This window comes from Capra hircus, chromosome 7 (assembly GCF_001704415.2).
Source record: "Capra hircus breed San Clemente chromosome 7, ASM170441v1, whole genome shotgun sequence".
Taxonomy (NCBI): domain Eukaryota; kingdom Metazoa; phylum Chordata; class Mammalia; order Artiodactyla; family Bovidae; genus Capra; species Capra hircus.
Window position 1 is genome coordinate 67,438,742 of NC_030814.1, and position 27,702 is coordinate 67,466,443.

The 27,702-nt window shown below is 51.6% G+C and overlaps 1 protein-coding gene across 1 annotated transcript; it reads left to right on the forward strand.

Annotated features, from left to right (window-relative positions):
* On the forward strand, window positions 7,953-17,500 carry THEG (theg spermatid protein). The gene is made up of 8 exons (XM_005682878.1): window positions 7,953-8,297; window positions 9,106-9,222; window positions 9,367-9,438; window positions 9,855-9,916; window positions 10,570-10,639; window positions 11,716-11,833; window positions 13,975-14,134; window positions 17,208-17,500. The coding sequence occupies exons 1-8, from the start codon at window positions 7,990-7,992 to the stop codon at window positions 17,444-17,446; spliced, it is 1,146 nt and encodes a 381-aa protein (XP_005682935.1). The 5' UTR covers window positions 7,953-7,989; the 3' UTR covers window positions 17,447-17,500.

Consider the following 27,702-nt stretch of genomic DNA (forward strand, 5'->3'; position numbering starts at 1 on the left):
TATAGGGTGGTGCTAGGACCTGAGCATGTCTTTCTGGGGAGATAGCACAAGTGGGGCCTAAGTTCCTGGGGCATGGGTTTTAGAGGTTAGGCATGGCTAGGCAAGGCTATGGGTGGGCATCCACACTGGGCATCTCCAAGCTGTCCCTGGCCTGGTAGCCCGCGCTATTGCCCCCTGCACACCATGTTGCCCCCCTGGCGCCAGCCCTTGTGCTCTCGGAGCAGACATGCCTGCTGGCCTTTCTTCCTGTGGAGGAGCCTGGCAACTGTCTGGCACCCACTCCCCACCCTGCCTGGTTGCTGGCATGAATCCCTGTGGGCGTCCTACCCCTTTGTGGGGGACTGTTTTGTGGGTGGATGTGCGCCCCCTTCTGGCCAGCGAGATGTGAGGGCAGTAGGGGGCGGCTCCTCTGTTCTTGACCCCCACCACCTTGAGACATGGACTGATTCTTCCAGCTGCAGTTTCTGGGTCTCTCTCCTCTGCTTCCTGTGCCCACTTACAAGAGTCCTTGTGACCACACTGAACCATGCAGATGATCCAGGATAATCTCCCCATCTCAAAGCAGCTGATTAGAAGTCTCCTTCCATCCACCCCTCCCCCATCTCCACCCCTTGGTGGAGCAATATGACATATTCACAGGCTCTGGGGATTCCGACCTAGACATTTTGGAGGCTGTAATTCTGCTGGCCACAGAACGTCTCCTTGCTCCTAAGGGGGCGGGGCAGGAAAGTGGTCCCTTTCTGCCTGTGGCCACTGCAGCTTTATGATGAGATGTCTGGAGCAGCTGCAGCCCTGATGACCATCTGAGGATGACTAAATGTGAAAGGAGGCAGAGTTAAGGAAGAAGCAGAGCCAGGAGGCTCTGAGGAGGGAGTCCTGCTGGGAGGAGTCCAGGAGCATCTTTTTGGAGGAGAGAGCTTCCAAACCTCATTGCTTCCGACCACCTTGGTGTGCCAGGTGTGGCCATGTGACTAAGTTCCAATATTGAGATGTGTGTGGAGGGCAAGGAGGGAAGTAGGAAAGAGGGAGGAGATGGAGAGGGCTTGAGGGGGTCCTGTGAGCTGGGTGTGGTCTGCTGTGAAAGTTCTTTGTGCTGCACACTTAGGAGAGATGATCTTCAATCCTAAAAAGTAGAAAAGTACCAAGGGGGCGGGGCACAGCTACAGCTCGAGCTGGGCATGGGCTGCTCGTTCCCAGACGTCTGTGGGAAGAAGCAGGCTGCTATTTTAATAAGCCAGCACCTTCTGGGTCTTGGCTGCTCCTGGGAACTAAACTCCACATGCTGTCTGCTGAGGCCCAACTTTCTCTCTGCTCACACCAGTGCCCTTTCCAGTCAGGCAGGAAGCATGCATGTTGCCCATCACCAGCGGGTGTGCAGGGGGCCTGCTGTGATCTCTCAGCCACACCCACCACCAGAGTTTTTCACTGTGGGAAGAAGTCAGATGTTCTTCCTCAGGGCTGAGAAGTCAAGCCAAGAGCAGCGTCCTTTTCAGGAAGGACTAAGTTTCTTAAGCACAAGTGGAGGACGTTTGCTATTTGAGGCATGAGCAGATGGCAGGATCCTGCCACGTGGACACCCCTCACCGGGCCTCACTGTCATCAGTCCTTTCCTCTTGGGGACGGTCCTGCCCCAGGTGATGCAGGGTCATGTCTGGGGACATTTGTGGTTGTCACAACTGGGAGCTTCTGGCATGGAGGAGGTGGGGCCAGGGATGTGTTCAAGACCCACAGAGCCAGGACAGCCCCACAGAGGGTGACCCAGTGTCCACGGTGCCCAGGAGACCCTGTTATGTACAAATGAAACACACAGCAGATGCAAGGCCCCACGCCACCTCCTCAGGCTTTTCTCAGATACTGGTCACCATCTGCGCCCCCCTTCGCAGATGATGACTGCAGCCATGAAATTAAAAGATGCTTGCTCCTTGGAAGAAAAGCTATGACAAAACCTAGACAGCATATTAAAAAGTAGAGACATTGTTGACAAAGGTCCATATAGTCAAAGCTATGGTTTTTCCAGTAGTCATGTATGGTTGTGAGATTTGGACCATAAAGAAGGCTAAATGCCGAAGAATTGATGCTTTTGAACTGTGGTGTTGGAGGAAACTCTTGAGGGTCCCTTGGGCAGCAAGGAGATCAAACCAGTCAATCCTAAAGGAAATCAACTCTGAATATTCATTGGAAAGATTGATGCTGAAGCTGAAGCTCCAATACTTTGGCTACCTGATGCGAAGAGCTGACTCATTGGAAAAGATCCTGATGCTGGGAAAGATTGAAGGCAGGAGGAGAAGGGGACAACAGAAGATGAGATGGTTGTATGGCATCACCCACCCAATGGACATGAGATTGAGCAAACTCTGGGAGATAGTGAAGGACAGGGAAGCCAGCTGTGCTGCAGCCCATGGGGTCACAAAGAGTCGGACATGACTGAGCAACTGAACAATAACAACAGACCCTAAGCCTTACCGGGTCCCCGCCCCCATCCTCTCCCCCACACCAGTGGAGGTAGGTGGACTGGACTGCCTTTCCCAGGACCCCCAGGGTGGACTGTCACGAGACTTGTTGACCCTCTAACTCAGGAGAAACTAGTCTCAGTGGTAGGGGGTGGAGTTCAGGGAGCATTGCTGGTCATAGGTTTCCTTTCCTGCATCTCTGTAGGAACTGGACTGCACTTTGAAATCCTGATGTGGAGGGCTTGGGACCCTGAAACTTCAGTTCTGAGTCCTCTGGGACACCCCTTTCCCGAGGAGATGGACACTGCACAGTCCAGCCCCCCAGAGGCAGGAAGAGCAGTGGGTCCCTCAGCTTCTGTCACTAAACTGCACGAGGCAAGCCATCTGCTTCCCTGGGGTGCTGCTGCCTTCAGAACAGGCACCCGCAACTCAGTGACCATTGACTGGCCTGGCCTGACCTGGGCTGGCCCACGTGCCTGGGCCTGGCCGGCTGCCTCCCTGCCCGTGGTCCACGTCTCATCCTCCAGACATGTTTCCATGGCGATGGGGAAGGAAAAACCGCCCCTTCCACCTGACCCTGTCAGAGCTATTCCAGAGGGGAGAACTGTATTCTGCTTTAGGGAGAGAGCCCCAGGATCCCATGACAGAGAGTGTGGGTGCAGGGGAGGGTGAGCACTGGGCCTTTGTGCAGGCCATGTTCCGCGGGCATAAAGGTTTGTAAAGTTTATGCCTACGTGGGGCAGGACAAGTTTAATTATTACAGCAAAATGCAATCGTGCCACATGCAAAAACATTGAAGATTTTTACTGTAGCTCAGATTTTCCCTCAAGGTCTCTGTCTCCCTTTCTCCTTGCATCACCCCTGTGGTTCCAGCTCCCGGGAGTGGCTGACCGAGGTCCTAGCTCCCACCAGGTGGCCTCTGCTCCCACCCATCCAACACCATTCCTGGTGGTCATATCTCCTGGATGCAGCTAATCTCTGAGTTGTCTCCTCACCTCATTTTGCTTCTCAGATCTGTGGGAACAGGTTCCCCTGCAGTCTCCTGGGGGAAGCTGTGCCGCCATACCTTATCTTTAGCTCAGTGAGACCCAGCTGGGCTTCTGACCCCAGACCTATAAAAACAATGAACATGTCTGTTTTGAAGCCTCTACATTTGGGGTGATTTCTTACAGCAACTGCAGAAGATGCATGCAATGCCACCAGGTGCCAGGTTCCATGCTGACCCGTCAGCCTCCCTTGCAGTACGGAACTGCCCCAGGGATGCCCGCAGTCTGGGAGTGATGTGGCCACTGAGCAGGAGGAGCCCTGGGAGGGGAGCACAGTCTTTGAATTCTGAATCCCTGTTTTGGCCGCGTTCACCTGTATCTCATGGCCTGATGCATTGCCTGTGAATTCTCACTTCCTGTCGTAATTTTGGCCATGTCCACTTGTGTACCTATGGCCTGTTATATGTCCTCAAATCTTTTACCTAAATAAATATGTGCAAAAAGGAGTGTATTGTCTACATAAGTGGAAAACCAGTACCACTTGCCATAAAGAAATAGAAGATATTTTTAAAAAGAAGAAAAGAAGGTGTCAAAACTAGTGGATGAAACTTGCTGAGCTGGCTCTGTAAGGATGGCATTAATTTCAAGGGGAAGCACTTACTTGACTGTGGAGAAGCCCGGGATGATCACCTAACTCAGAGGATGAAGTCATCCCTCCAGCGAGGGGCCCGATGTTCTGGACAGCATCCTCCCAGGAGGGCACCGTACACACAACACCTCTCACTGATCGTGAGACGACAGGAAAGAAGCCCAGGTGGAAGGATCTCCTCTAAAATAACTGACCAGCCTTCCCTGATGGTCCAGTGGCTAAGACTCCATGCTCCAAATGCAGGGCACCCAGGTTCAATCCCTGGTCAGAGAACTAGATACCATAGGCTACCACTAAGGATGCTGCATGCCGCAACGATGTTGCTACCACTAAGATCCAGGTCAGTAAAATAACAGACCAGAACTCCTCAAAGGGGGAGGCGGCCGAGGGGAGTTCAGATCACGAAAGACGGGGTGAAGCGCTGTTCGATTTGGGGAGACCAAGGAGACAGAAACATCTTGTCACACCAGGCCTGGCTCCCAGGCCAGGACAAAAAAAAAAAAAAAAAAGCTGTAAAGGACGTCACTGGGACAACCTGTGAAATCCGAACAAGAGCGTATCAGTGCCACTTTCTTCCGATTTTGGTCATCATGATGAGGTGACAGCAGTCACCATCTGCAGTGACTTTGGAGCCCAAGAAAATAAAGTCTGTCACTATTTCCATTGTTTCCCCATCTATTTGCCATGAAGTGGTGGGACCTGATGCCATTATCTTAGTTTTTTGAATGTTGAGTTTTAAGCCAGCTTTTTCACTCTCCTCTTTCACCTTTATCAAGAGGCTCTTTAGTTCCTCTTTGCTTTCTGCCATAAGTGTGGTTTCATCTGCATATCTGAGGTCATCGATATTTCTCGTGGCAATCTTGATTCTAGCTTTTGCTTCCTCCATTCCAGCATTTCACATGATGTACTCTGCATATAAGCTAAATAAGCAGGGTGACAATATATAGTCTTGATGTACTCCTTTCCCAATTTTGAACCAGTCCATTGTTCCATGTCCGGTTCTAACTGTTGCTTCTTGACCTACATACAGGTTTCACAGGAGCAGATAAGGTGGTCTAGTATTCCCATCTTCTGGAAGAAGGAGGGACTGTATCCCACTCAGTGGCACCTTGAAGACACCAAGCCCCCTGTCCTTGCTTCAGGAAACATTCTTGTAGAAGGTGGGAGCTAGGGCAGGTTGCTGAGTGAGGAAGAGTGTGGCTGGTCTCCAGGGAGATTAATTTAGCCTCAGGAAGGCCCATGCATCTTTGATCTTTGGTCAAGGGCATGCCGCATCACCGCTGAAGTTTGCAAATTCGGCCCCAGCTGGAGGCACCACCGGAAGTAGCTTAGCTCTGAATGCTGGAGGTTCAAGTCCCTGTGCGGTCTTAGGTAATGTAATGACTTTGCCTCTCTGATCCTGTTTCTCCCTGGGTGAAAGCGAAATGGGGATGATGATGATAAAGCGTACCTTGTGTGCGTGTGTGTGTATGGGAGGTGGTGGGGGGTGGCTGGTGGGCCTTCAAGGAGATGCTACTGGAAAGTCCGTGAGGTCCAATGTTAACGCCCGGGTGGAGGGACCAACATGCCCTTGAGAGCAGCGACATCTTGTGTCCACCACATCACACTGCAGCCTCTTCCCTGCGCTCGTGAGCTCTATTTCTGCTGCGGGGAGTCCAGGCACCATCTGGCTCCAATAGAACCTCCATCCTAATGTGTTAGCAAGATGACAGTTATGTTAAAAATGCAATATGTGAGGTCATGATAAATGCCGTTCAACAACAGCAACAAATTTAGGTAGGAAAACAAGGAAGCTATACTTCAGATGGGTGATCAGGAAGGCTTCTTGGAGGAGGTGATATCTAAGGTGCCTATTGGGGAACTCATTCACATGAAAATCAAGGGAAGAGTGAGTGCACAGATTGGTGGAATAGGGGAGAAACTTCATGTTCTATTACAAGCTAATCACTACAGGATGTTGCATCTAAACCTAAATTACACACAATGGTCCATCTCTGGGAGCGCAGCATCCCAGGTAATGAGAATTAAGCCAAAATACCTTCGTTTAGCTCACAGAAAACTGCCTGACCAGGCCCAGCTATGAACAGCTGCAAGAGGAAGAAGTCCGGAGGCTGCCCGGAACCAGGAAATGCTTGCTGCTACTCCCTCCCCTTTAGTAGAAAAGAAGCTTGAATCCTAACTCAGGTAAGATGGTTCTTGGGGCACAGTCCTCTGCCTTCTCCATCTGCTGGCTTTCCAAATACAGTCGCTACTCCTTGCCCCAACCCTTTGGATTTTCCTGCTGTACTGCAAGTAGTAGGAGCTTGGCCTTGGGCCGCAAAAAGCTGGATGAGGGGCAGGGAGGGGGCCCCTGCAGGGTGGTGGGGGCAGGGTGGCGGGTAGTAGGGACCCCGCAGACCTTCCTGAGCCACTTCGGCAAACTCCCTCAGGACCCAGGACTGGATGGGGAGGGTGGGCTTCAATGATGCCTTGTTGGGTGCAGACAGCCCCAAGTTGCCACTTGAAATCACAGTCTGTTACTTCCTGTGTGTCTGGCCCCTGGGCTGGTCTCAATTGTTCATTGAGTCCCCCCAAGTTCCCAAGAGAATTAATTGTGTCAAGTAACGGGAAGTCTAGACAGAAGGCTCCAGGGTTGCCAGGTTCGGAGGCTCAACAACAACTTTCAGGCTCAAATCCTGTTGGTCTCAGTGTCACAGTGTGACAGGGAAGAACAAACCTAACTCCACATTACATCTGCTCCCTGTGGCCTGTGCTTACCCCTGCTGGCTATGCACCTCTCCAAAAAGGATGCTGCCTGCTGTCTGTTCTCAGGGCTCTGACCTCCAAGAGCCCACTCATATGAAGATGAAAAGTTGTGGAGCAGAGAATAACATGTGTCTTGTTAGAGGTTTACAGGAGCTTCATGACCTGACCTGCATGGACGGCTGCAGGAACAAAGAATTCCTGTACCAGCAAGTTTGCAACAACAACCACACCCCTCCCTTACCTGGCCTTAAAAAGGTTTTACTGAATCCCTCTGGGGAGTTCAGGGTGTTGGGGTGGAAGCCACCCCTCTCCTTGTATGGCCTGTGATAAACGTTTCTCTGCTTCAGACTCTAATGTTGTGGTTTGTTTGGCCTCACTGTGCATCGGGCACATGGACTTGTGACCAGGACCAAGATGACTGCCTGAGCTCCAGACATCACACATAGTCCCAGAAACAACCAAGAAGAGAGAGAGTCTCTTCCTCCTGTCCCCTTTAAAGGCAGAAGATGCCATCCCCCAAAGCCCCTGCAGACACCCTCTCTGGTCCCATTTCTGAGCCTGTCCCAGGGAGGGTGTGGGACCCCTGGTGAACTGTCACCACCAGCGGCAACTCCCCCATCTGAGCACAAATAGGCCTAACTAAGAGGAAGTGTAGGGTGAGCTGAGTGTGCTCCAGCAGGAGCCCTTCCCCGAGAGGCACCCCCAGGCCCCAGTGGATGGGGTGCTCTCAGCCCCTGGCCTGGGAAGGCTACTTTCTACGAGGCAGACATAGACACTAAAGAAGAGAGGAATAAGTGAGCGACGTCATCTCAGGCCATGCCAAAGACCGCAGAAAAGTCATGCCAGACGCCAAGATGCAGAGAGACCTGCGGATTGGCCTGCCTTCCCGAGGAGGCGCCCCCAGGATGAGTGTGGGCAGAGGAGAGGGCACACGTTTAGGGGACAGGACAGCAGAGCAGCAGAAAGGGACCAGCAGGTGAGGCTGGAGGGCTGGGTGGCCCCGGGAGCCTCAGTGCCATCTGGGTAGGGGGGGCACCTGCAGACAGACGTGCTGGGGGTGGAATGTGGGCTGAGAATGTGGGCAGGCCATTCTCCGGTTGCTGGGTGACCACAGACACATTTGGGTGTTGCGGGAGCAAGGCTGGGGAGGGCCTGGCACATGGGGGACCACCAGCAAAACTCGTTCTATAACCACCACACGTCGGAAGCCGAGGACCAGCCAGAGAGGGGGCAGGATGATGTCTTACTGGGCCTCCAGGGCACGGTATATGAGAATGTAGGGTCCAAGGACTCCAAGTTCCAGGGTCTGGATGATGGGGACCTGAAACTGGAAGACCAGGAAGAGGAGATTCCCCCTGAGGAGGTGGCTGGGGAAGAATCTGTGGATGCCCAGAACCCAGAAGAGGCCCTCTTGGAGCTTGAGAGGGTTCTGGAGAAAGACATGGAGGAGGGCGTGCCTGAGATGAGGTGGGCTGGGGAGCGGGCACCCAGGTTGGGGTGTGGCAGGGGTGTCCCTGGGGGTGGCTGCACTGGCCTGTGGGCTCTGGACCTGTGCCCTCGCTCTTAACGGTGAAGGGGTCAGCTCTTTGCTGCCCTGAGGAGGATGTCGGCAAACCGCTCCGTCCACGTGGCAGGAGACTTGGAGTGGGCAGAGGTCAGATGGCAGAGTTGAGAGGTTGTGAGCAGCCATCCATAAACAGAAAAATAAGCTCTAAAGCTGAAATCCTTCCAAGTACCACAGATCACCAGAAATGTTTTTGGGTGAGAGGAGGACACCGGGAAATGAGTGGGTGCTCCCTCCTACCTGTGGGACCCTGTGCCCTGGGATATGCCTGGGTTCCTTAGCTGGAAGTTCTCAGCCCCTATTCCTGGGTCAGCACACATCTCCTTGGACACAGACAGGGCCTTTGCCCTCAGGGCACATTGATTTCTGGCTCCCACAGAGCTGGTGTGACGAGTACACAGATGGCGTGTGATGTGGCTGGTCAGGCAGGGTAATGGGGGCATGGGTGGGGCTTGGGGAGGACATCTGAGCCAGGAGGGGAGACAGGATGTCTGGGGCCCTCGGGGGCTTCCTGGGGGCACTCACCCTGGCTCAGCGTCCCCTTTGGGGCCCAGCAGGAGGGAATTGAGGGACTGGCTGGTGGCAGAGCTACGATTTCAGACCAGGTCTTGGCGGTGCTGAGTTCTCCTCTAGAGGACAGGGCGGGAGCAGAAGGGTGGGGCCACCTGCTAGGGGAGCAAGGGCTGGATCTCACCATCTGCCTCCCCCCAGGCAGCTCTCCATCTCCCAGAGGATCCCTCGCACCTCTGTGAGCCCAGAGAGGAAGAAGAGGAGGCGGCTGTTTGAGCTGGCGAAGCCCAAGACCAACTGGCAAGTCTTGAAAGACAGGTGAGGCAATGGGCCGGCGGGCAGCTGGCCTGGCTGGCGTGGTGGTGGGAGGGGGGGGCAGTCTGAGAGGGGATGCGCAGCAACCCCAGACCGACCTGGTCCAGTGGAGCCCAGTGCGGAGGCTGGCAGGCCTGTCTCCCGCAGGATGGGGTGCTGCTGCAGGGGCCATGCCTGGGTGTCCCCGCGCATGCGGAGCCTGCAGTTCTGTATCTACTGGTGAGTCTGGGGGCCCCCTCCTCTCCTGGGTGGGGGAGGGGAGAGGGCTATGCATTGGGCCCTACCCCAGGATTCTCAGTTCCACCTGGAGCTCTGGACCCCAGCCCCTGCCTGAGATGGGTCTGTGCCGGTACCGCCTGGGCTCCCTTCTGTTATGCCTCTTTTTTTCCCCAGCTCCCTCTTTCTCTGAATACCAGCCTTGCTAAATATCTGCGCTCTCCCGTGCCCCTAAGGCCTCCCTGTCGTGTTCCTCTCTGACCTGCCTCTGCTGCCATCCACTTGCTCTCTCCCTTTCTCCCTCTCTAGTTGCACTCCTCCCACTGTTTGTGTTCATGGGGTGCCCTGAGCTCTGCTTCTGAGTGGGGTACACCCGCCGGAGCTGGCTCCCCTCATGAGCCCTGCTGGCTATGTTCCAGGCCATCCGTGTACTGGACAGAGAGATTTCTCAAGGACACCACCCTCACCATCACAGTGCCCGGTAGGTACATCTGCCCTTTGCCTGTGCTTCTTTGTGGGGGTTCTGGAGTGGGGACTGGGGCTGGCCTGGTGCCTATAGCCCAGTCGCCCCTATCTCACCCTGACCTGTGCCTTGCTCTGATAGGGGAGACTTTGGGGCCTCCCAGGCCCAAGCCTCTCAGGGCCCCTGTGGAACACTCCCCTGTCTTCCAGGAGGGTCCCTCCAGTCTTCCAGGGAGGGTGTCTCCTGTCCTAGCTGGAGGTTGGTCCTGGGGGAGGAGTGGGAGCAAACTCTCCAGGGGAAATTGCAGTTTGCATCTCAGCCAAAGTGAGGTCAGTATGAACTTCACAAAAGACCCCTTTCCTTTCCAGAGCTTGTTTCTGGAGAGACACTCAGAGCCTCAGGGAAAGTTCTCACTCAGGTTTAGAATTCCCCACACCCCCAGTTAGCACAGAGGCCCCCTCAAGCCCAGGCCCATCCTGACTTCAGGCCCAAATCCAAAGCAGGGCCAAGGAGCAAAGGGCTCTGAGCAACCCCCTTCATGTGTCCTGTGGTCCCCAGTGGGGGTGTCTGGTATGAGCTGTCACCTGGTGTGAAGCCAGGTCAGGAGGAAGAGAGCCCTAGGTGGGAGGGGAGGGCAGCTTTCCAGGGCAGATGCTTCTCCTTTTGTGCAGAGGTGTCCCGCCGGGTGGAGGAGCTGGCCCGACCCAAGAGGTTCTACTTGGAGTATTACAACAACAACAGGTAGGGGGTTCTGGGCAGAGACCTCTCTCCATCAGGGTGTCATAGCAGGGGAGGGCCCAGGTCTGGGGGCCAGGTGACCATCCACGCAGCCCGGGCCTTGGGCACCAAGACTTTGAGGCCTGGTAGCCCAGACGGGATGGGATGCTGGTGGGTCTCAAGGCAGGTACTCGAGTCCCCTAGGCAGCGGGTGGCTGTGAGATTTACAGTTTTAGGTGCCTGCCTCCTGGCGCGACTCTGTCTTAGCACATGGGGCTTCCATGATGGCCAACGTGGGGTCTGAAGTTATTCCACACAGACTCTGCTTTCATCTCTCACTCACACATGGAAAGATAAGTGACTGAGGGGAGTCCCACTTACCAGTGTTAACTGATTCCAGCCACTGGCTCTGTGCCGGTCTTGTGACAATAGCTTTTCCCCTTAATACTGGTCAGAGCATAATATGGAGGCACCTCTGAGGGACCAGTCATCTGGGGTGACCTCTGTGGGACTTGTGATCTGGAGTGAGTGACCTCCGTACAAACAGTTCTGTCGTGCTCGCCCCGGAGAGGAGGGCACCGGGTCTTCTGCTGGGCTGACAGCATTTATCTGCTTCATTCCAGCCTCACCCCAGATTACAGGTCACACAGAGGTCACCCCAGATTACAGAACTGCACTCCTGGCTCACAGAGGTGAAAATAAGAGAGGAATCGGCCTCGGATCAATGAAATAAGGCTGTTTCTGGGGCAGAGGCAGAGCTGAGACATGAGTTTAGGGGGCAGGCAGGGCTCACTTCATCCCTTTGGTCCACCTCCTGACCCATCCTGATGGCGGGGGCTGTGGGGACGGCAGGGAGGGTACGACCCAGGAGAGTATTGCTTCATCCTTGAGAGGAAGGTGGGCTCTGTTAGGGGTCTTTTAAGGACTCATTTCGGAGGAATTAGAACATCCTCTTCTGCACCAGGCTCCCCTGAACCCCAGAATCAGAGAGGAGTCGCACATGCATGCACAGACACATCTTCCTGCAGGGCCAGGGTCTCAGACACACACAGACACGGCCCCCGGGTTGGCTGGGGTCTCAGACTTAGGTTCTCCCTTAGGACCACGTCTATCTGGCCCATTCCGCGGTCCACCTTGGAGTATCGAGCGTCCAACCGCCTACGGGAACTGGCCACCCCAAAGGTCCGAAATAACATCTGGAGCATAAATATGTCCGAGGTGGGTGCCCTTCCTTCCCTGGAGCTCCCTGGCTCCCTCCGGGGGCCCTGCCTGTCCCCCCACCCCGGGGCTCAGAGGACACACAAGGATAAGAGGGGACAGGCGTGTGGCTGCTTCTCTTAGCCATCGGGAGTCCCAGGGTGGGTTCAAGAAGCCCCGGCCCCTCCACTCCCCCGCCCACTCCCCCGCCACCCCACCCCGCCTCCTGCTTTTCTTTCCTCCGACCCCTTGAAGGCGGGCAGGGACCACGCTCCCCTGCCAGTCAGGCGAGCGTGGAGGAGAGCCCCAAGCCATCTGCTTGAACGAGTGCATGATAACTGGTTCAGAGGTGACACCAGAGTTCATTCTATCCTGAATCCGGCCCTTATCTCTCCCCATGGCATGTGGGACCTTAGTTCCCCGACCAGGGATCCAACCTGGGCCTCCTGCATTGGAAAAGTGAAAGTGAAAGTCTTAGTTGCTCAGTTGTGTCCGACCATTTGTGACCTCCATGAATTGTAGCCTACTCGGCTCCTTTGTCCTTACAATTCTCCAGGTGAGACTACTGGAGTTGGTTCCCATTTCCTTTTCCAGGGGATCTTCCCGACCCAAGGATCGAAGCCCCATCTCCTGCATTGTAGGCAGATTCTTTTACCATCTGAGCTACCTGCATTAGAAGGGAGAGTCTTAACCCCTGGACTATCTGGGAAGTCCTGGGCTGTGTGGTTTAACATGCGTTGAAGAGCTTGTCCCTGGGTGTTTTTGTGTGGTTGTTTGATAGATTAACCCTCCCCGCCTGCTCTTGACTTGAAGACTTTTACAACTGAATTCAGGCATCACATGGTTTGTGATGGTTTAAAACTATACCAGCAATGGGGAGCAGTTATTCAGAGCTATCCCTCGGGCTGCAGTCCTCATTTTTCCCCAAACAAAACTAACTCACAACTCTCAAAAAGATAAAAAAAATAAAAATAAAGTAATAAACATACCAACAATGGTCCAGCTAGAAGAATTTAACAATAATACTTTAGTGTTTAAATCCCCAATCCATGTTCCATTTCCCCAGTTGTCTCAAAGAAGGCTTCACAGTCAATTGGATTGGACAAGGATCCAGAGGAGAGTCTGGCCTCAGCTTTTCCCGGGAGGTGTACCTGCTGTTTTCCCAGCCCCTGCCCTGCCTCTGCCGGTTCAGCCTTTAAGCCCTTTTGTGCTCCAACACCCTCTGTGGCTCCCCAGTGCCTGAGAAAGCTGGCAGAATGGGGCCTTCTCCACCCTTACTCTCCCTTGTGCCTCCCAGGGGACTAAATGAAGGTCCCTCAGCAAGTCTTCGGCCCTGGCATGCACAGGGCATGGAGTGGTCATCAATATTATTTGAACGAGTGGATGAATGAATTTTCCCTGCCTGTCACCCCTCCAGGCTGGCGGTTCCCTGAGGGTAGGACTGCAGGCTGATTCATCCACCTCAGCTGTTGACTGGAGCTGTGTGGACTGTTGATGAGGGGAGAGAAGGAGGGGAAGAAAGGAGGGGGGATGGAATGGGTGGTTGAGAGGGACATGAAATTGTAAATACCAGGATGTCTTTGGTATGAGTAGTATATGTGATTTCTAAGCAGCACAATTTCAGGAGGAAAGAGACACAAATTTTAATGATGGCCCTAAGGAGCATTTCAGCCAATCCTCTGCCTCTGGGCAGTATCCTACCCAGCAGAGTGCACCCAGTGGAGAGCTTCTGTAAAACGTTAAACGTTTCACAGAAACAAAGTGCTTGTACAATTTGCCTTCCTACCACCCATGAATCGGATCTCTGTCCTCCCACCTTCCTGCCAGGGCTGGATAATGCCAGGCTTGGTCACTTTTGCCAAATTTGTTGGCATGGAGTGATATTTTGCTGTTTTAATTTACATTTCCCTGGTGCACAGAAAGGATTATTGATCCTTTGGGTTTACTTCCCTTCATGATTAGCTATTTCCTACTGATTTTTCATGTTATTGACTTAGAGAACCTCTTTACATATGATGGCTACTAATCCTTTGCTGAACACACTGCAGACTAACTTCCTAGCCAGTCTTCTGTCTTTCAGCATTGCTTACGGGATCTTTTGACCCAGGGGTGTGTGAAACAGCACAGGCTGCTTTACTCTTTCCCTCTAACTTTGTTTCTAGGTGTCCCAAGTGTCCAGGGCAGCCAAGATGGCCATTCCCAGTTCAAGAATCATCCGACTGGCAAAGCCCAAGGCCCCAGCCACCCTACTGGAAGAGTGGGACCCCATGCCAAAACCCAAGCCACATGTGTCAGACTATAACCGCCTACTTCAGTTGGCCAGTAAGTGGGTCCCAGAGGGTGCTTGACGTCTCATGAAGCACCCTTCCACACTGGATGCAGTTGGGAGCAGCCAGTCCACTTGGAGCTGGTTCTGCAAGATTCATGTTCCCCTGACTCCCACTAACCTGCAGACCCACTGTTTGAATCCCTGTGGGCAGTTCATACTGCAGCTGCTTGCATTCCCTGGTGGCTGGCAGAGGGCATCACCCACCCTGGGATGGGGGTTGTGGGCCTGAGCCAAGTGCGTCATCTGAGTGGGTCTTCCAGCATGGCATGTAGGTGCAGAAGGGAAACCTGGGATGCAGGCCAGTGCCTAGAGAGCCAAGCTGGGACCTAAGGGTGCTGGCCAGAGGCTCTTCCTGTCCTTGGAAACAAAGGAAGACCTGGCTCCCCCACAGCAGAAGTAATATGCAGTGATTGTAAAGAATCTGAAAAATGTAGCAAGGCATGAAGAAAGGGATCTCACCACCCAAAGGCAGTCAGGGGCTTTGGGAAACTCAAGTGTGCCCCAGCTCCTGGTACAGGATCACCAGGGAGCTTGACTGGCCATCTCCGTTTACTCTGCTGTGTCTTTTTCTCAGTTTCCTATTTCCTGTTTTTATTGGGGGGTTGGGGGAGGGAATTAATTTGCAGCAGCTCTATGTAAGATGATCACTTACCCTTTGTTGAGTACTTTGCAAAGTACCTTCTTCCCAGTCATTTTCCTCTTGCTTATAGTTTCTTTTGTTTGTTGATTCATCAATCTGTTCCCTTGGTGGTGGTTTAGTTGCTCAGTTGCGTCCATGACTCTGCCACCCCGTGGACCGTAGCCAGGCTCCTCTGTCCATGGGATTCTCCAGGCAAGAGCACTGGAGTGGGTTGCCATTTCCTCCTCCAGGGGATCTTCCCGATCCAAGGATTGAACTCAAGTCTCCTGCATTGCAGGCAGATTCTTTACCACTGAGCCCCCAGGGAAGCCCCTTAAATATTTGTTAAAGTATTCATTGAATTTGTTAAAGATTGGTTAAATGAACAGAGACACAAGCATACACGCACTTCTGCCTCTCTCTCTCACACGCATACATGCATGGACACAGACACATGTGGAACATAAGCACATGTATGTTTGTACATACACATGTATGTGTATTCATCCAGACTTCACAGGAGCATGTTATCAACGCACATCCCTCTGTGTGTGTGTATGGATAAGACTGGTGTAGGGCCGTGTATTTCCCACTGCAGACTCCCACCCACTGATGGTTCTGACCAGCATTTAAAAAGTGAAGAGAGGAAACATGCAGTGCAGGGTCCTTGGGCAACACTGGTCCATGCAGTATGGGTTCTGTGTGGCTGTGGATGGGTTGCACTGTTAACTTGTGACCAATAGATTTTCAGAGCCCAGATGTTACAACAGGGGGAGACCCTGAGTCTCCCTGAGGATTCCAGGAAGGTGGGCTCTGGCAGGTCCTCCCAAGGCCCCCCAGTACCCTCTTTGGGGTCCCCAGCACAGGCTCCCATTCTTTTCACTGAGTGCCTCTCCCCAGAGCTGCAGCTCCTCTACTGAGTGGAGACGGCCTTTTTGCATTTGCAGAGTCTTGGGGCAAAGAGGGGTTTGGAAAGGAAACTCTCAAAACTGAAGGGCCTAGAGATAGGAGTGCTCACCGGTAGTCACCAGTGGTCACTCTCTCCTCGCCCTCATGCGGGCCGAGCCCTGAGGCTCCCACTGTGAAGGAAGGGGTGGTGAAGAGGTAGGGGGTCCAAGCAGGAGCAGGGCCAGGGCTCCTGGCCAGTGAGCGGTGGGCCCGGCTGAGCCACAGGTCTACTCTGAGACCTGTCTGTCCATGACTGAAATGGACTGAATGTCAATCAACCAATGATTTAATTCAATTAATGGATTTTATTAAAATTAAATAGGATAAAATCCCAGTCCATACGGGGTGCTGGTCACATGTAGCTGGTGGACCCTATGGGGAGGACCCAGCTGGCCACAGGTGCATGGGCAGTGGGGCTGATGGAGCCCCTGCCTCACCCCCAGGCACCAGGGCACCTATGTCTGCCCCTCCAGTCTCTGCCTGGGCCCGTGACCATTTGAGACGTTGTTCTTTATGACTCACCCTTCAAAATGCACAGTTCAGTACTTCCCAGTACACTCACAGATAGCTGTGGGCACATTACTACAACCTATTTTATTTATTTAAAAAATTATATATTATTTTATTTATTTAAAAAATTTTATTGAAGTGTAGTTGAATTACAATATTGTGTTAATTTTTGCTGAACAGCAAAGTGACTCAGTTATACACATTCTTTTTCATATTTTTTCCCATTATCTTTTATCACAGGAATTTTCAACTCTTAATTTTGTATTGGGATATAACCGATTAACAATGCTGTGACAGTTTCAGGTGAACAGTGAAGAGACTCAGGCATACACATACATGTATCTGGTCTCTCCCAAACTCCCTCCCATCCTGGCTGCCACATACCATTGAGATATAGAACATAGCAGCAGAGTTCCAAGTATCACCAGATATTGACTATAGTCCCCTGTGCTCTACAGTGGGACCTTGTCGTTTGTCCATCCTGTGTATAATATAGTTTGCATCTGCTCACCCCAAGCCGCCAATCCTTCCCTTCCCTGCCACTTCCCCCACTGGCACCTATCAGTCTGTTCCCTATGTCCCACACAATCAATTCCAGAACATTCCACCACTCCAAAGTGATGCCCCATCTCCATCAGCTGGCCCCCTCAGCCCCTCCCCATCCCCATGACCACCAGGAACCCACTCACTTTGTGGGCCAGCCTGTTCTGGATGTTTCCCACCAGTGGAATCACACCCTGTGTGTCCTTCTGTGTCTGCTTCTGTCACTGAGCATCGTGTTCTCAGGGTCCATCCATGTGGTAGCCAGTGTCAGGACTTCTCTTCATGGCTGAGTGATGCTCACGCGTGTGGAGGGACAAGTGTGTTCATCCATCATCTGCCGAGGGACAGGACATTGAACTTGGGAGCTCTGACTCAGAAGATTGCGCTCCGTGGGTAAGGGGGGCTCTGGCTGCTGACACTGCGCCCCCCTCTCCCGCCCCCTCCAGTGCCCAAGGCCCAGTCAGACAAGTGTGTTCCTGACCGCGACCCGCGCTGGGAGGTGCTGGAGGTCACCAAGAAGGCAGTGGCTAGTCCCCGCATCCTGTCTCTGGCAAAACCCCGAGTGCGGAAGGACCTGAATGAGGGCTACGACCCCTCCCACGTGTCCCCTGCCGCCCTGGTGGCTCAGGCGTCCCCTCGCCTGTACGAGCTCGCTACCCCCAAGACCATCACCAAGAAAGCATGAGCCTCAGGCCTGGCCCCTGAGCCCGTTCCCAGTAAACACCCAAGTGCAACCTGACCCTGTGTGTGGCTCTGAGCGCCTTGGCCTGGAGGCGGGAGGACAGTGGCTGAAAGAGGAGACAATAATAATAATGATGATGTTTACGTTTGCATCCAGCCTGCAGTCCTGCAGCCTTTTTTCCCACTCATGTTCCCCTGCCGTCGCCAGCCCCTCGGACAGCACACCTCCCCCTCCCCATGTCAGAAATTTCCCTCTGAGTCCTTCTGTCCCCATTTGCTGATCTATAGTGTCCACAGCATCTCGAGCTCTGTGATGAACCAGCTAATGCCTGCTGCACAATTACTGATCTTTGCAGGGGGTACCTGTTGGAGACCATCAGTGTCTGAGGTCCCCGTGTGGGGACCACTGTGCTGAGGTGGAGACTCAGGGTCACAGAGTTGGTGAAAGACCCACAGTCCCCATCCCCATGTGAGTTTCCTACAGCAGCTGGAACAAGTCACCTCAAACAGGGTGCTGGAAGCCACACAGATTCATTCTCTGACAATCCTGAAGTCAGGAGTCTAGCTCGGGCGTCACGGGGCTGAATCCAGGCCTGGGCAGGGCTGGTCCTTCTGGAGGCTCCCGGGGAGCACGGGCTCCCCACTTTTCCAGCTTCTAGAGGCACCGCATCCCTGGCTTGTGGCCCCTCCCTCCATCCTCACAGCCAACAGCACAGCATCTCCTGTCTCTCTGCCTCTGACACCCACTCCTTCTCATAAGGATCCCGTGATGATACTGGGACCCCTGGGGAATCCAGGGTAATCCCCATCTCAGGGGTCTTAGCTTAATCCCACCTGCAAAGTCCCTTCTGCCTCGTGACATGTTTACAGGCCCAGGGACCAGGATAGGGGTGTCTCTGGGGCTGTTGTTCTGCTGAGCACAGTGGGAGAATCTCTTGTCTGCATCTGCAGTCCTAGACAGTCTCGTTTGCCTCTGGTTCCTGCTCATTCACTTGGGGACCAATTGCTGGGTCCTGAAGGAGTGGCATGCTGACTGCCCTCACGTCTTCTCTCAAGCCCACCACGCGTCAGGTCCCGAGCCGTGATTCCCAGACGCTTTGAGGACACTACTTCACTCAGTAACGTAAAGGACAGTTGTTTAGTATTAACAGGTCCAGTATTAACAGTATTAACAGTATTAACAGTATTAACAGGTGCAGACCTGGATGGAGGTTCAGAAGAAAAAGGTTAAAAAGAAGCCCACCCTCATCTTCTCTGGATGACCCGGCAGCAGAGATGGATGGATGTACGGATGCCTCACTGAGCCTGTGGGTGCCGCTGAGTGCAGGTTTCTTGCGGGCGGGCAGGGTGATGGCCACGCACGCTCGTCTGATGATGACGTGACCCCTGCTCTCTCCCTGCTGCTCTGGTGGGTACCACTGTCGTGATGAAGCCCAGAAGCATATCCACGCAGACTCACACCCTGGTAAGTCAGGAGTCCCGCCTGGAACGGGGGTGGCCTGCATCCAGCAGGGTGGACTATGGGGTCAGCTGATTCCCTGAGCCTGGGAACATGGCATGCTGGACATGGCTCTGCAGACAGGGCCCAGGGAGGTTGTCGTGGGTTCCCTGGGTGGGTCCAGTACCGTAGCATGTCCTAAGAGAGAAGCTGAGGAGACAGGGTGACACCAAAGCCATGCATTGCGCCCTGGCCTGAGGCGGGAGGAACACAGACCTGAAAGGCCCCACGGCCTCCCCTCGGGCCTCCGGAGGGAGGGAGGAGGCCCTGCGGACACACCCGACCCCCAGGGGATTAGGGTCTGTTGTTTCAGCCACTGATGTGTGGCGAGTAGGAAACCAGTGGAGGTTAGAAATCTTAGACCCTTGGTACCTGCTGTGCTGGCAACGTGCAGCTCCACCAATAGGGGTGGTCAACCCTAGGGACCTCGTGCCACAACACAAAACGAGGCTTTAAACCAGCCGAGTGTCCAAAACGGCGCACTCATTTTCTTGTCAAAGACCCCTCGTGTTTTAGCGTTCCTCTTCAAGCTGAGAAAAAAGCACTGCGCGCTGACATGTCCCGAAGAAATAAAATGTGACCTTAACTGCCCACATGTCAACCATTATATTGTGATTTAGTGAGCGGACAAAGAGGCATGTATACTTCGTGAGTCCAGTGTGATCTGTGGTCTGCTTTGTTGAGAACAGAAAGGAAGATCTATCTGTCTGGGTTTTACCATCACTGACGCAGGTGAGTGTAGCCACCCCTGCAGTCAGCTTCCGCAAGTTTAAGCCCTGCCTGAAGCTGCTCTGAGTCCAGGCTCTTCTCCTGGACTGGCAGCTGCTCGCTGACCCTGCAGGCTGAAGTGTCCAGGACTCAGTAAACCAGAAAGTGTTTGGGCGGAGGAGACTCTGTGACCCTCATTCTCAGGGTTGATGCTGGCTCACTGCAAAAGAGCCATCAGTTCTTACCCTCTACTCTTCCCCAGTATCATATTGGACGCCTTCTGTGCTATGGGTTCATCTTCTGGCGTCATATCTTTTTGCCTTTTCATAACTGTCCATGGGATTTTCCAGGCAGGAATACTGGAGGGGGCTGCCATTTCCTTCTCCAGAGGGTCACTTTTTGTCAGAAGCTTTCACTCTGAACTGTCCTTCTCAGGTGGGCTTGCGCGGCACAGCTCAGAGCTTCACTGAGTTACAATACTTTGGCCACCTGATGCGAAGAGCCGACCCATTGGAAAAGACCCTGATGCTGGGAAAGATTTGAGGGCCAAAGGAGAAGGGGGTGGCAGAGGATGAGATGGTTAGAGAGCATCACTGACTCAATGGACATGAATTTGAGCAAACTCTGGGAGATAGTGAAGGACAGAGGGGCCTGGCACACTGCAGTCAGTAGAGTTGCAAACAGTTGACCATGACTGAGTGACTGAACAACAACATGTCTGCTCAGGGTCAGGACCTGCCCTGTGATTCATCTGGATAGTGCAGAAATGGGCTTGTTCACGTTTCCTGACAGGATCGGCATCAGGCTCAGTTCTTCCCCTTTACCTTACCACTTTAAACTTATGTTACCTCTTTTATATTTTTTTAAATGTTTCAAAATATGACTCAAGCTCTGTGTCAGGGGCTATAGGTTCCCAGGAACCAGACCATGAGACAGAGGCTGGGACAGAGAAGCATCGGGGGTCGGCCCTCGTGGTCATCACTGGTAGGACTCTGAGAAGAGGTGACAGAGTCTCCGCAGGTCCGGCAGGAGCTCTGGAGCCTCATGCGGTCCCCGTTGGCCTCTGTGCATTCCCGGCAGTGGGGAAACTTCTTGTGTGTGTGATGTGGGGGGGTGGGGTGTGGGGGTGTGTGCGGGGGAGACAGACCTACCCGCAATACCCACCTCCCCGGAGCGGCTCAGGTCAGGGTGATGTCTGCAGGAAATGGTTCCTCCAGGGCTGCTTTTTCTGGGTGGGGGGAACTTGCAACAGAAAGATTAGGGGGCTCCCCTGGTGGCTCAGTGGTCAAGAATCTGCCTGTCAGCGCGGGAGACACGAGTTCAATCCCTGGTCTGGGAACATCCCACATTCTGCGGATCAACTAAGCCTGTGCACCACAGCTACTGAGCCTGTGCTCTAGAGCCCGTGCTCCGCAACAAGAGAAGCCCACACAGCACGACTAGAGAGTAGCCCCTGCTGGCTGCAACTAGAGAAAAGCCCACACAGCAGGGAAGACCCAGCACAGCCAAACATGAGTCAACAACACTAAAGAATAAGACAGCTTAGTGGATGAACCGCTGCCCTGAGCTGTGAGCACCCAGCACCCCTCCCCTCTGCTGGCTCTCCCTCTGCTGGGCTCAGCTGTGGGGGTACCCCAGACCTTAGCCCACTGCTCAACTGTCAGGCCAGGCACAGCAGTGCCAGGAGAAGGGACTCAGAGGCCCTGCCCATCGCCCTGCTGGACGGTGCATCCTTTGTGCTGCTCACAGGCCGGGAACACCCTCTGCAGCTCTCTTTTTCCTCCCTGACATCTCTGCCGAAGACACTGCTTTTTATTTTCCTAGTTTCCTTTCCTGTCCTCTTTATTTGAAATCATTCCAGTTTACAGAATGATAGAAAAGGCAGAGTAAGAAAACCCCTGCAAACTTTGCCCCCAGACTCAGCCATGCAGTTTGCCTACCTGCTCTGTCATTTGCTCTCCCTTCCATGTCTGTGTTTCGTAGACAGAAAACACTTCTTTCTGAAGATCTTGAGAGTGAGCTGCATATTCGTGGCCCTTGACCCCTGTCACCATTCACTGGGGTGACTCTAACAAAAAGGCCACGGACTGAGGGCTTATGAATAATAGCGATTGTGTTTCTCATCTGCAGACTGGAGTCCAGGATCGGGGTGCCAGCAGATGTGTGGTCTGGTGAGGATTTGCTTCCTGGTTCAAAGGCCATCTTCTGGCTGTGCCCTTGTAGGGCAGAAGGGCTGAGGGAGCATTCTGGGGTCTCTCTCATCAGGGCAGTAATCCCTTCATGGTGGCTCTGCCCTTCTGATATAATCACATGCCAAGAGCCCACCTCCTCTAACACCAGCACACTGGGGATTGTGTTTTAATATACCAATTTTTACGGCACACAGATATTTTGCCTACAACTGCCCCTAAAGGCTTCAATGTGAATTTTCTAAGAAGTACATTCTCTTACAGAATCACAGAGCAGCTACTGATTCCAGGAAGCTTAATGCTGATACAGTGCATTATTCCATCTACATCTGAGTTTCAGCTTTGTCAGTTGACCTAGTGATTTCCCTCCAACCTACTGGATCCAGCCCAGCATCAGGCAATGTGTTTAGTTCTCACATCTGGAACATTTCCACAGATCGGTCTTTTATGGTATTGATATTTTTGAAGAAACTGTCTTTTTCCCCCTTGTTTATGTTGTTGTTCAGTCGCTAACTTGTGTCCGACTCTTTGTGACCCATGGACTGCAGCACACCAGGCTCCTCTGTCCTTCATTATCTCCCTAGTTTGCTCAAATTTATGTCCATTGAGTCAGTGATGCCCTTTAATCATCTCATTCTCTGCTGCCTTCTTCTCCTTTTGCCTTCAACCTTTCCCAGCATCAGAGTCTGTTCCAATGAGTGAGCTCTTCACATCAGGTGGTCAAAGTATTGGATTGATTTCCTTTAGGATTGCCTGGTTTGATCTTCTTGCAGTCCAAGGGACTCTCAAGAGTCTTCTCCAGCACCATAATTCAGAAGCATCAGTTCTTTGGCATCTAGCCTTCTTTATGGTCCAACTCTACATCTGTACATGACTACTAGAAAAACTGTAGCTTTGACTATATGGACCTTTGTTGGCAAAGTGATGTCTGCTTTTTAATATGCTATCTAGGTTTGTCATAGGTTTTCTTTCCAGGAACAAGTGTCTTAATTTCATGGCTGCAGTCACTGTCTGCAGTGACTTTGGAGCCCAAGAAAATAAAATCTGCCACTGCTTCCACTTTTCCCCCTTCTATTTGCTGTGAAGTGATGGGCTTGGGTGCCACAATCTTCTTCTTCTTTTTTTGAATGTTGAGCTTTAAGCCAGCTTTTCCACTCTCCTCTTTCACACTCATCAAAAGGCTCTTTAGTTCCTCTTCACTTTCTGCCTTTGGAATGGTGTGTATGTGTGTGCTTAGTCATTCAGTTATGTCCAATTCTTTGTGACCCTTTGGGCTGTAGCCTGCCATGCTCCTCTGTCCGTGGGATTTCCCAGGCTAGAATACTGGAGTGGGTTGCCATTTCCTCCTCCAGGGGATCTTCTGGACCCAGGGATCGAACTTGTGTCTCCTGTGTCTCCTGCCCTGCAGGCATATCGGGGAAGCCCATATTGAAGTGGTATCATCTGCATATCTGAGGTTGTTGATATTTCTCCTGGCAATCTTGATTCCAGCTTGTGATTCATCCAGTCTGGCATTTCGCATGATGCACTCTGCATAGAAGTTAAATAAGCAGGGCGATAATATACAGCCTTGTCCTACCCCTTTCCCAATGTTGAACCAGTCAGTTGTTCCATGTCTGGTTCTAACTGTTGTTAATAGAATGTTCCTTATTTGAAGTTTGTGTGAAGTCCCTCAAATATAGACACAGGTTGTGTATTCCTGGGCACAAGTGATGGTCTTTCTCAGGGCACACTTCCTCCCCTCACTTGTGGGGTTAATGTTTCTCACCTGGTGGGATGATTGCCTCATTTCTCTACTCTAATTTGTGGGAAGAGACTTACACATTTTTATTTTTAAATTTTATTTGATTGAGGTATTATTGATTTATAATGTTGTGTTTAATTTCTGCTATACAGCAAAGTGATTCAGTTATGCATATATATACATTCCGTTCATACTTTTCCATTATGGTTTACCACAGGATGTTGAATGTAGTTCTCTGTGCTCTACGGAAGGACCTTGTTGTTTACCCATCCTATATAGAATAGTTTGCGTCTGCTAACCCCGGACTCCCGGTACAGCCCTCCCTCACCAACACCCCCCCCAGCCCGCCCCGGCAATCACAAGTCTGTTCTCTAAGTTTGTGAGTCTGTTTCTGTTTTGTAGATGCTCATTTGTGTCGTATTTTAGAGTCCACATATAAGTGGTATCATATGTTATTTGTCTTTGTCTGGCTTCCTTCTTTCCCTGACTTTCATATTTAGTATGAAAATCTTCAGGTCCATCCTTGTTGCTGCAATTGGCATCATTTCACTTTTTATGGCTGAATAATATTCCATTGTATATATGTACCAGGTCTTCTATATCCATTCATCTGTTGATGGACATTTAGGTTTTTTTCTGTGTCTTGGCTATTGTGTATAGTGCTGCTATGAACATTGGGATGCATGTGTCTTTTTGAATTATAGTTTTGTTTGGACATATGCCCAGGATTGGGATTGCTGGATCATATGGAAACTATTTTACATTTTCTGAGGAAACTCCATACTGTTTTCTATAGTGGCTGCACCAATTTACAGTCCCACCAACCCTGTAGGAGGGTTCCATTTTTTCTACACCCTCTCCAGCATTTGTAATTTGTAAATGTTTTAATGATGGCTTTAATGATTGGTGTGAGGTGGTACCTCATTGTAGTTTTGATTTGCATTTTTCCATTAATTAGTGATGCTGAGCATCTTTTCATGTGCTTATTGACCATCAGTCTGTCTTCTTTGGAGAAATGTCTAGTTAGGTCTTCTGCCCATTTTTCCATTGGATTGTTTGTTTTTTTGTTATTGGTTTTTGTGTTGTATGAGCTGTTCATATATTTTGGAAATCAAGCCCTTTCTTAATTTGCTTAATCATTTGCAAGTATTTTTCTCCAAGTCTGTAGGTTGATGGTTTCATTTGCTTTAGAAAAGCTTGTGAGTTTGGTTAGTTTCCATTTGTTGGTTGTTGTTCAGTCCCTAGGTGGTGTCTGACTCTTTGTGACCCCATGGACTGCAGCATGCCAGGCTTCCCTGTCCTTCACTATCTCTAAGAGTTTGCTCAAACTCATGTCGAGTCCATGATGTCATTCAACCATCTCATCTCTGTTGCCCCCTTCTCCTCCTGCCTTCAATCTTTTCCAGCATCAAGGTCTTTTCCAATAAGTTGGTTCTTCGAATCAGGAAGCCAAAGTATTGGAGCTTCAGCTTCAGCATCAGTCCTTCCAATGAATATTTAAGGCTGGTTTCCTTTACCATTGACTGCTTTGATCTCTGCAGTCCAAGGGACTCTCAAGAGTCTTCTCCAGAACCACAATTCGAACGCATCAATTCTTTGGTGCTCAGCCTTTGTTATGGTCCAACTCTCACATCCATACATGATTGCTGGAAAACCTATAGCTTTGACTATACAAACCTTTGTTGGCAAAATGATGCTTCTGCTTTTTAATACACTGTCTAGATTTGTCATAGCTTTTTTTTCAAGGAGCAAGCGTCTTTTAATTTCATGGCTGCAATCACCATCCACAGTGATTTCTGAGCCCAAGAAAATAAAATCTGCCACTGTTTCCATTTTTTTTCTTATCTATTTGCCATGAAGTGATGAAACTGAATGTCATGATCTTAGTTTTTGAATGTTGAGCTTTAAGCTAGCCTTTTCACTCTCTTCTTTCACCTTCATCAAGAGACTCTTGTTCTTCTTCACTTTATTTTTGCTTCTATTTCTGTTGCTTTGGGAGACTGACCTAAGAAAACATTGGTAAGATTTATGTCAGAGAATATTTTGCCTATGTTCTCTTTTAGGAGTATTTTTGTGTCATGTCTTATATTTAAGCCAACCTGAGTTTATTTTTGTGCATGTGTATGGGAGTGTGCTAACTTCATTGATTTACACATGGTTGTTCAGTTTTCCCAATGCCACTTGCTGAAGAGACTTTCAGTTCAGTTCAGTTCAGTTCAGTTGCTCAGTCGTGTCCAACTCTTTGCGACCCCATGAATCGCAGCACGCCAGGCCTCCCTGTCCATCACCAACTCCCAGAGTTCACTCAGACTCACGTCAGTGATGCCATCCAGCCATCTCATCCTCTGTCATCCCCTTTTCCTCCTGCCCTCAATCCCTCCCAGCATTAGAGTCTTTTCTAATGAGTCAACTCTTTGCATGAAGTGGCCAAAGTACTGGAGTTTCAGCTTCAGCATCATTCCTTCCAAAGAACACCCAGGGCTGATCTTTAGAATGGACTGGTTGGATCTCCTTGCAGTCCAAGGGACTCTTAAGAGTCTTCCAACACCACAGTTCAAAAGCATCAATTCTTTGGCACTCAGCTTTCTTCACAGTCCAACTCTCGCATCCATACATGAGCACTGGAAAAACCATAGCCTTGACTAGATGGACCTTTGTTGGCAAAGTAATGTCTCTGCTTTTGAATATGCTGTCTAGGTTGGTCATAACTTTCCTTCCCAGGAGTGTCTTTAAATTTCATGACTTTCTTCCATTTCTTGCTTCCTCTAAGATTAACTGACCATAGATGGAGGTGTAATTCTGGGCTCTCTATTCTGTTCCATTGATTCATGCCTGTTTTGTGCTGATACCATGCTACTTTGATGACTGCAGCTTATACTACAGGGGAAGAAACTTTCAGACCTGGAACACATCGCTCTCTCCATTTCTTCGTCTGCTGCTGTTGTTGTTCGGTTGCCAAGTCATGTCAGACTCTTTACGACCCCAAGAACTGCAGCACACCAGGCTTTCCCTGTCCCTCATTTTTGATGATTCTTGTTAAAGCTCCCTCCAAGGAGTCTCCTCTGGTCCCCTAGGCTTACTCAAGCCCTTTCCCTCTGTTGCTGCCACGTGTGATTATACAGAGCCCCACTGTCACTGTGTCTTGTTGGTTTACCTTCCTACTTCACTGGACCTCTGGTTGCTCAGTACCCAGTTGAGGGCTGCAGGGGACACTGAGTGACTGATTGACCAAGCTGACCCCTTATCAGTGAGGACCCTCCCTCCAAGGGCCTGAACCCTCAATCTGGATGATGTACACCAATGTGAGTGGGGAGCTCATGACTCATGCAACTTGTGACTCATGCAGAGAAGAGAGCAGGGCAGGCCTTCTAAGACCGGTTCTCTCCTGGCTGGTAGGCTCCCCGTGCTGGGCTTGCGCTTTTACACCAAGCATCCAGCAGTAGTTGACACTGCTATCAAAGGAAGCTTGAAAAGGACCGGGGCTGAATCCTAGATCTCCCTCGCATCCATTCTTCCCGGTTTGTGTGAGACTGAAACCTGTGTGCCTCCTCTCTGCTTTGCCCATATTCCCCAGCCGTCCACCTCTGCTCTAGTCACCATCCTAGTCTCTGCTTTGCCTTCTCTGTCTACACCTTCCACCCTGATGCCCTCCCTCAGCACATCTCTGAGACACAAGGTATGGGGAATCCTTGTCTGGACCCTCTTGTTCACGCACTTTGCCGCCAGCGCAGGCCCAAGTTTCCTCGATTAGATACAACTCATGACAACAACAGGTCCAGAGCCAGCGGAAGGGCTGGACTCCACCTCCACTGCTGACAGTGGGCACTCGGGTTCCAAGCCCCCAGTGAGATCCGTCGTCACTGGTGCAAACGTGCAGAAAGTTCTAGAACCACGCTGCCCAGACTTAAGTCCTTTTAAGGAAGGGGGGTCGTCTCTCCGGGGCTCGGGGTCCTCAGCTGTGACACTTGGGGGGGGGGCACCATAGCATGGAAGGAGGACTGGGGACCCGCACTTAAGCTCTGGTTATCAGGAATCGGCACTTCCATCCAGGGTGCCCCCACATTCCAACCCAAGGCCAAGGTCCGTGGAAACCCGCGCATCCCATATCGCGCACCTACTAC

Excerpts from the sequence above, each read along its gene's own strand:
- THEG (XM_005682878.1), top strand. The coding sequence starts at position 7,990 with ATGGGGGACCACCAGCAAAACTCGTTCTATAACCACCACACGTCGGAA. Across the intron at positions 8,298-9,105 it reads GAGGGCGTGCCTGAGATGAG|GCAGCTCTCCATCTCCCAGA; the intron begins GTGGGCTGGGGA and ends GCCTCCCCCCAG. Across the intron at positions 9,439-9,854 it reads CTGCAGTTCTGTATCTACTG|GCCATCCGTGTACTGGACAG; the intron begins GTGAGTCTGGGG and ends GCTATGTTCCAG.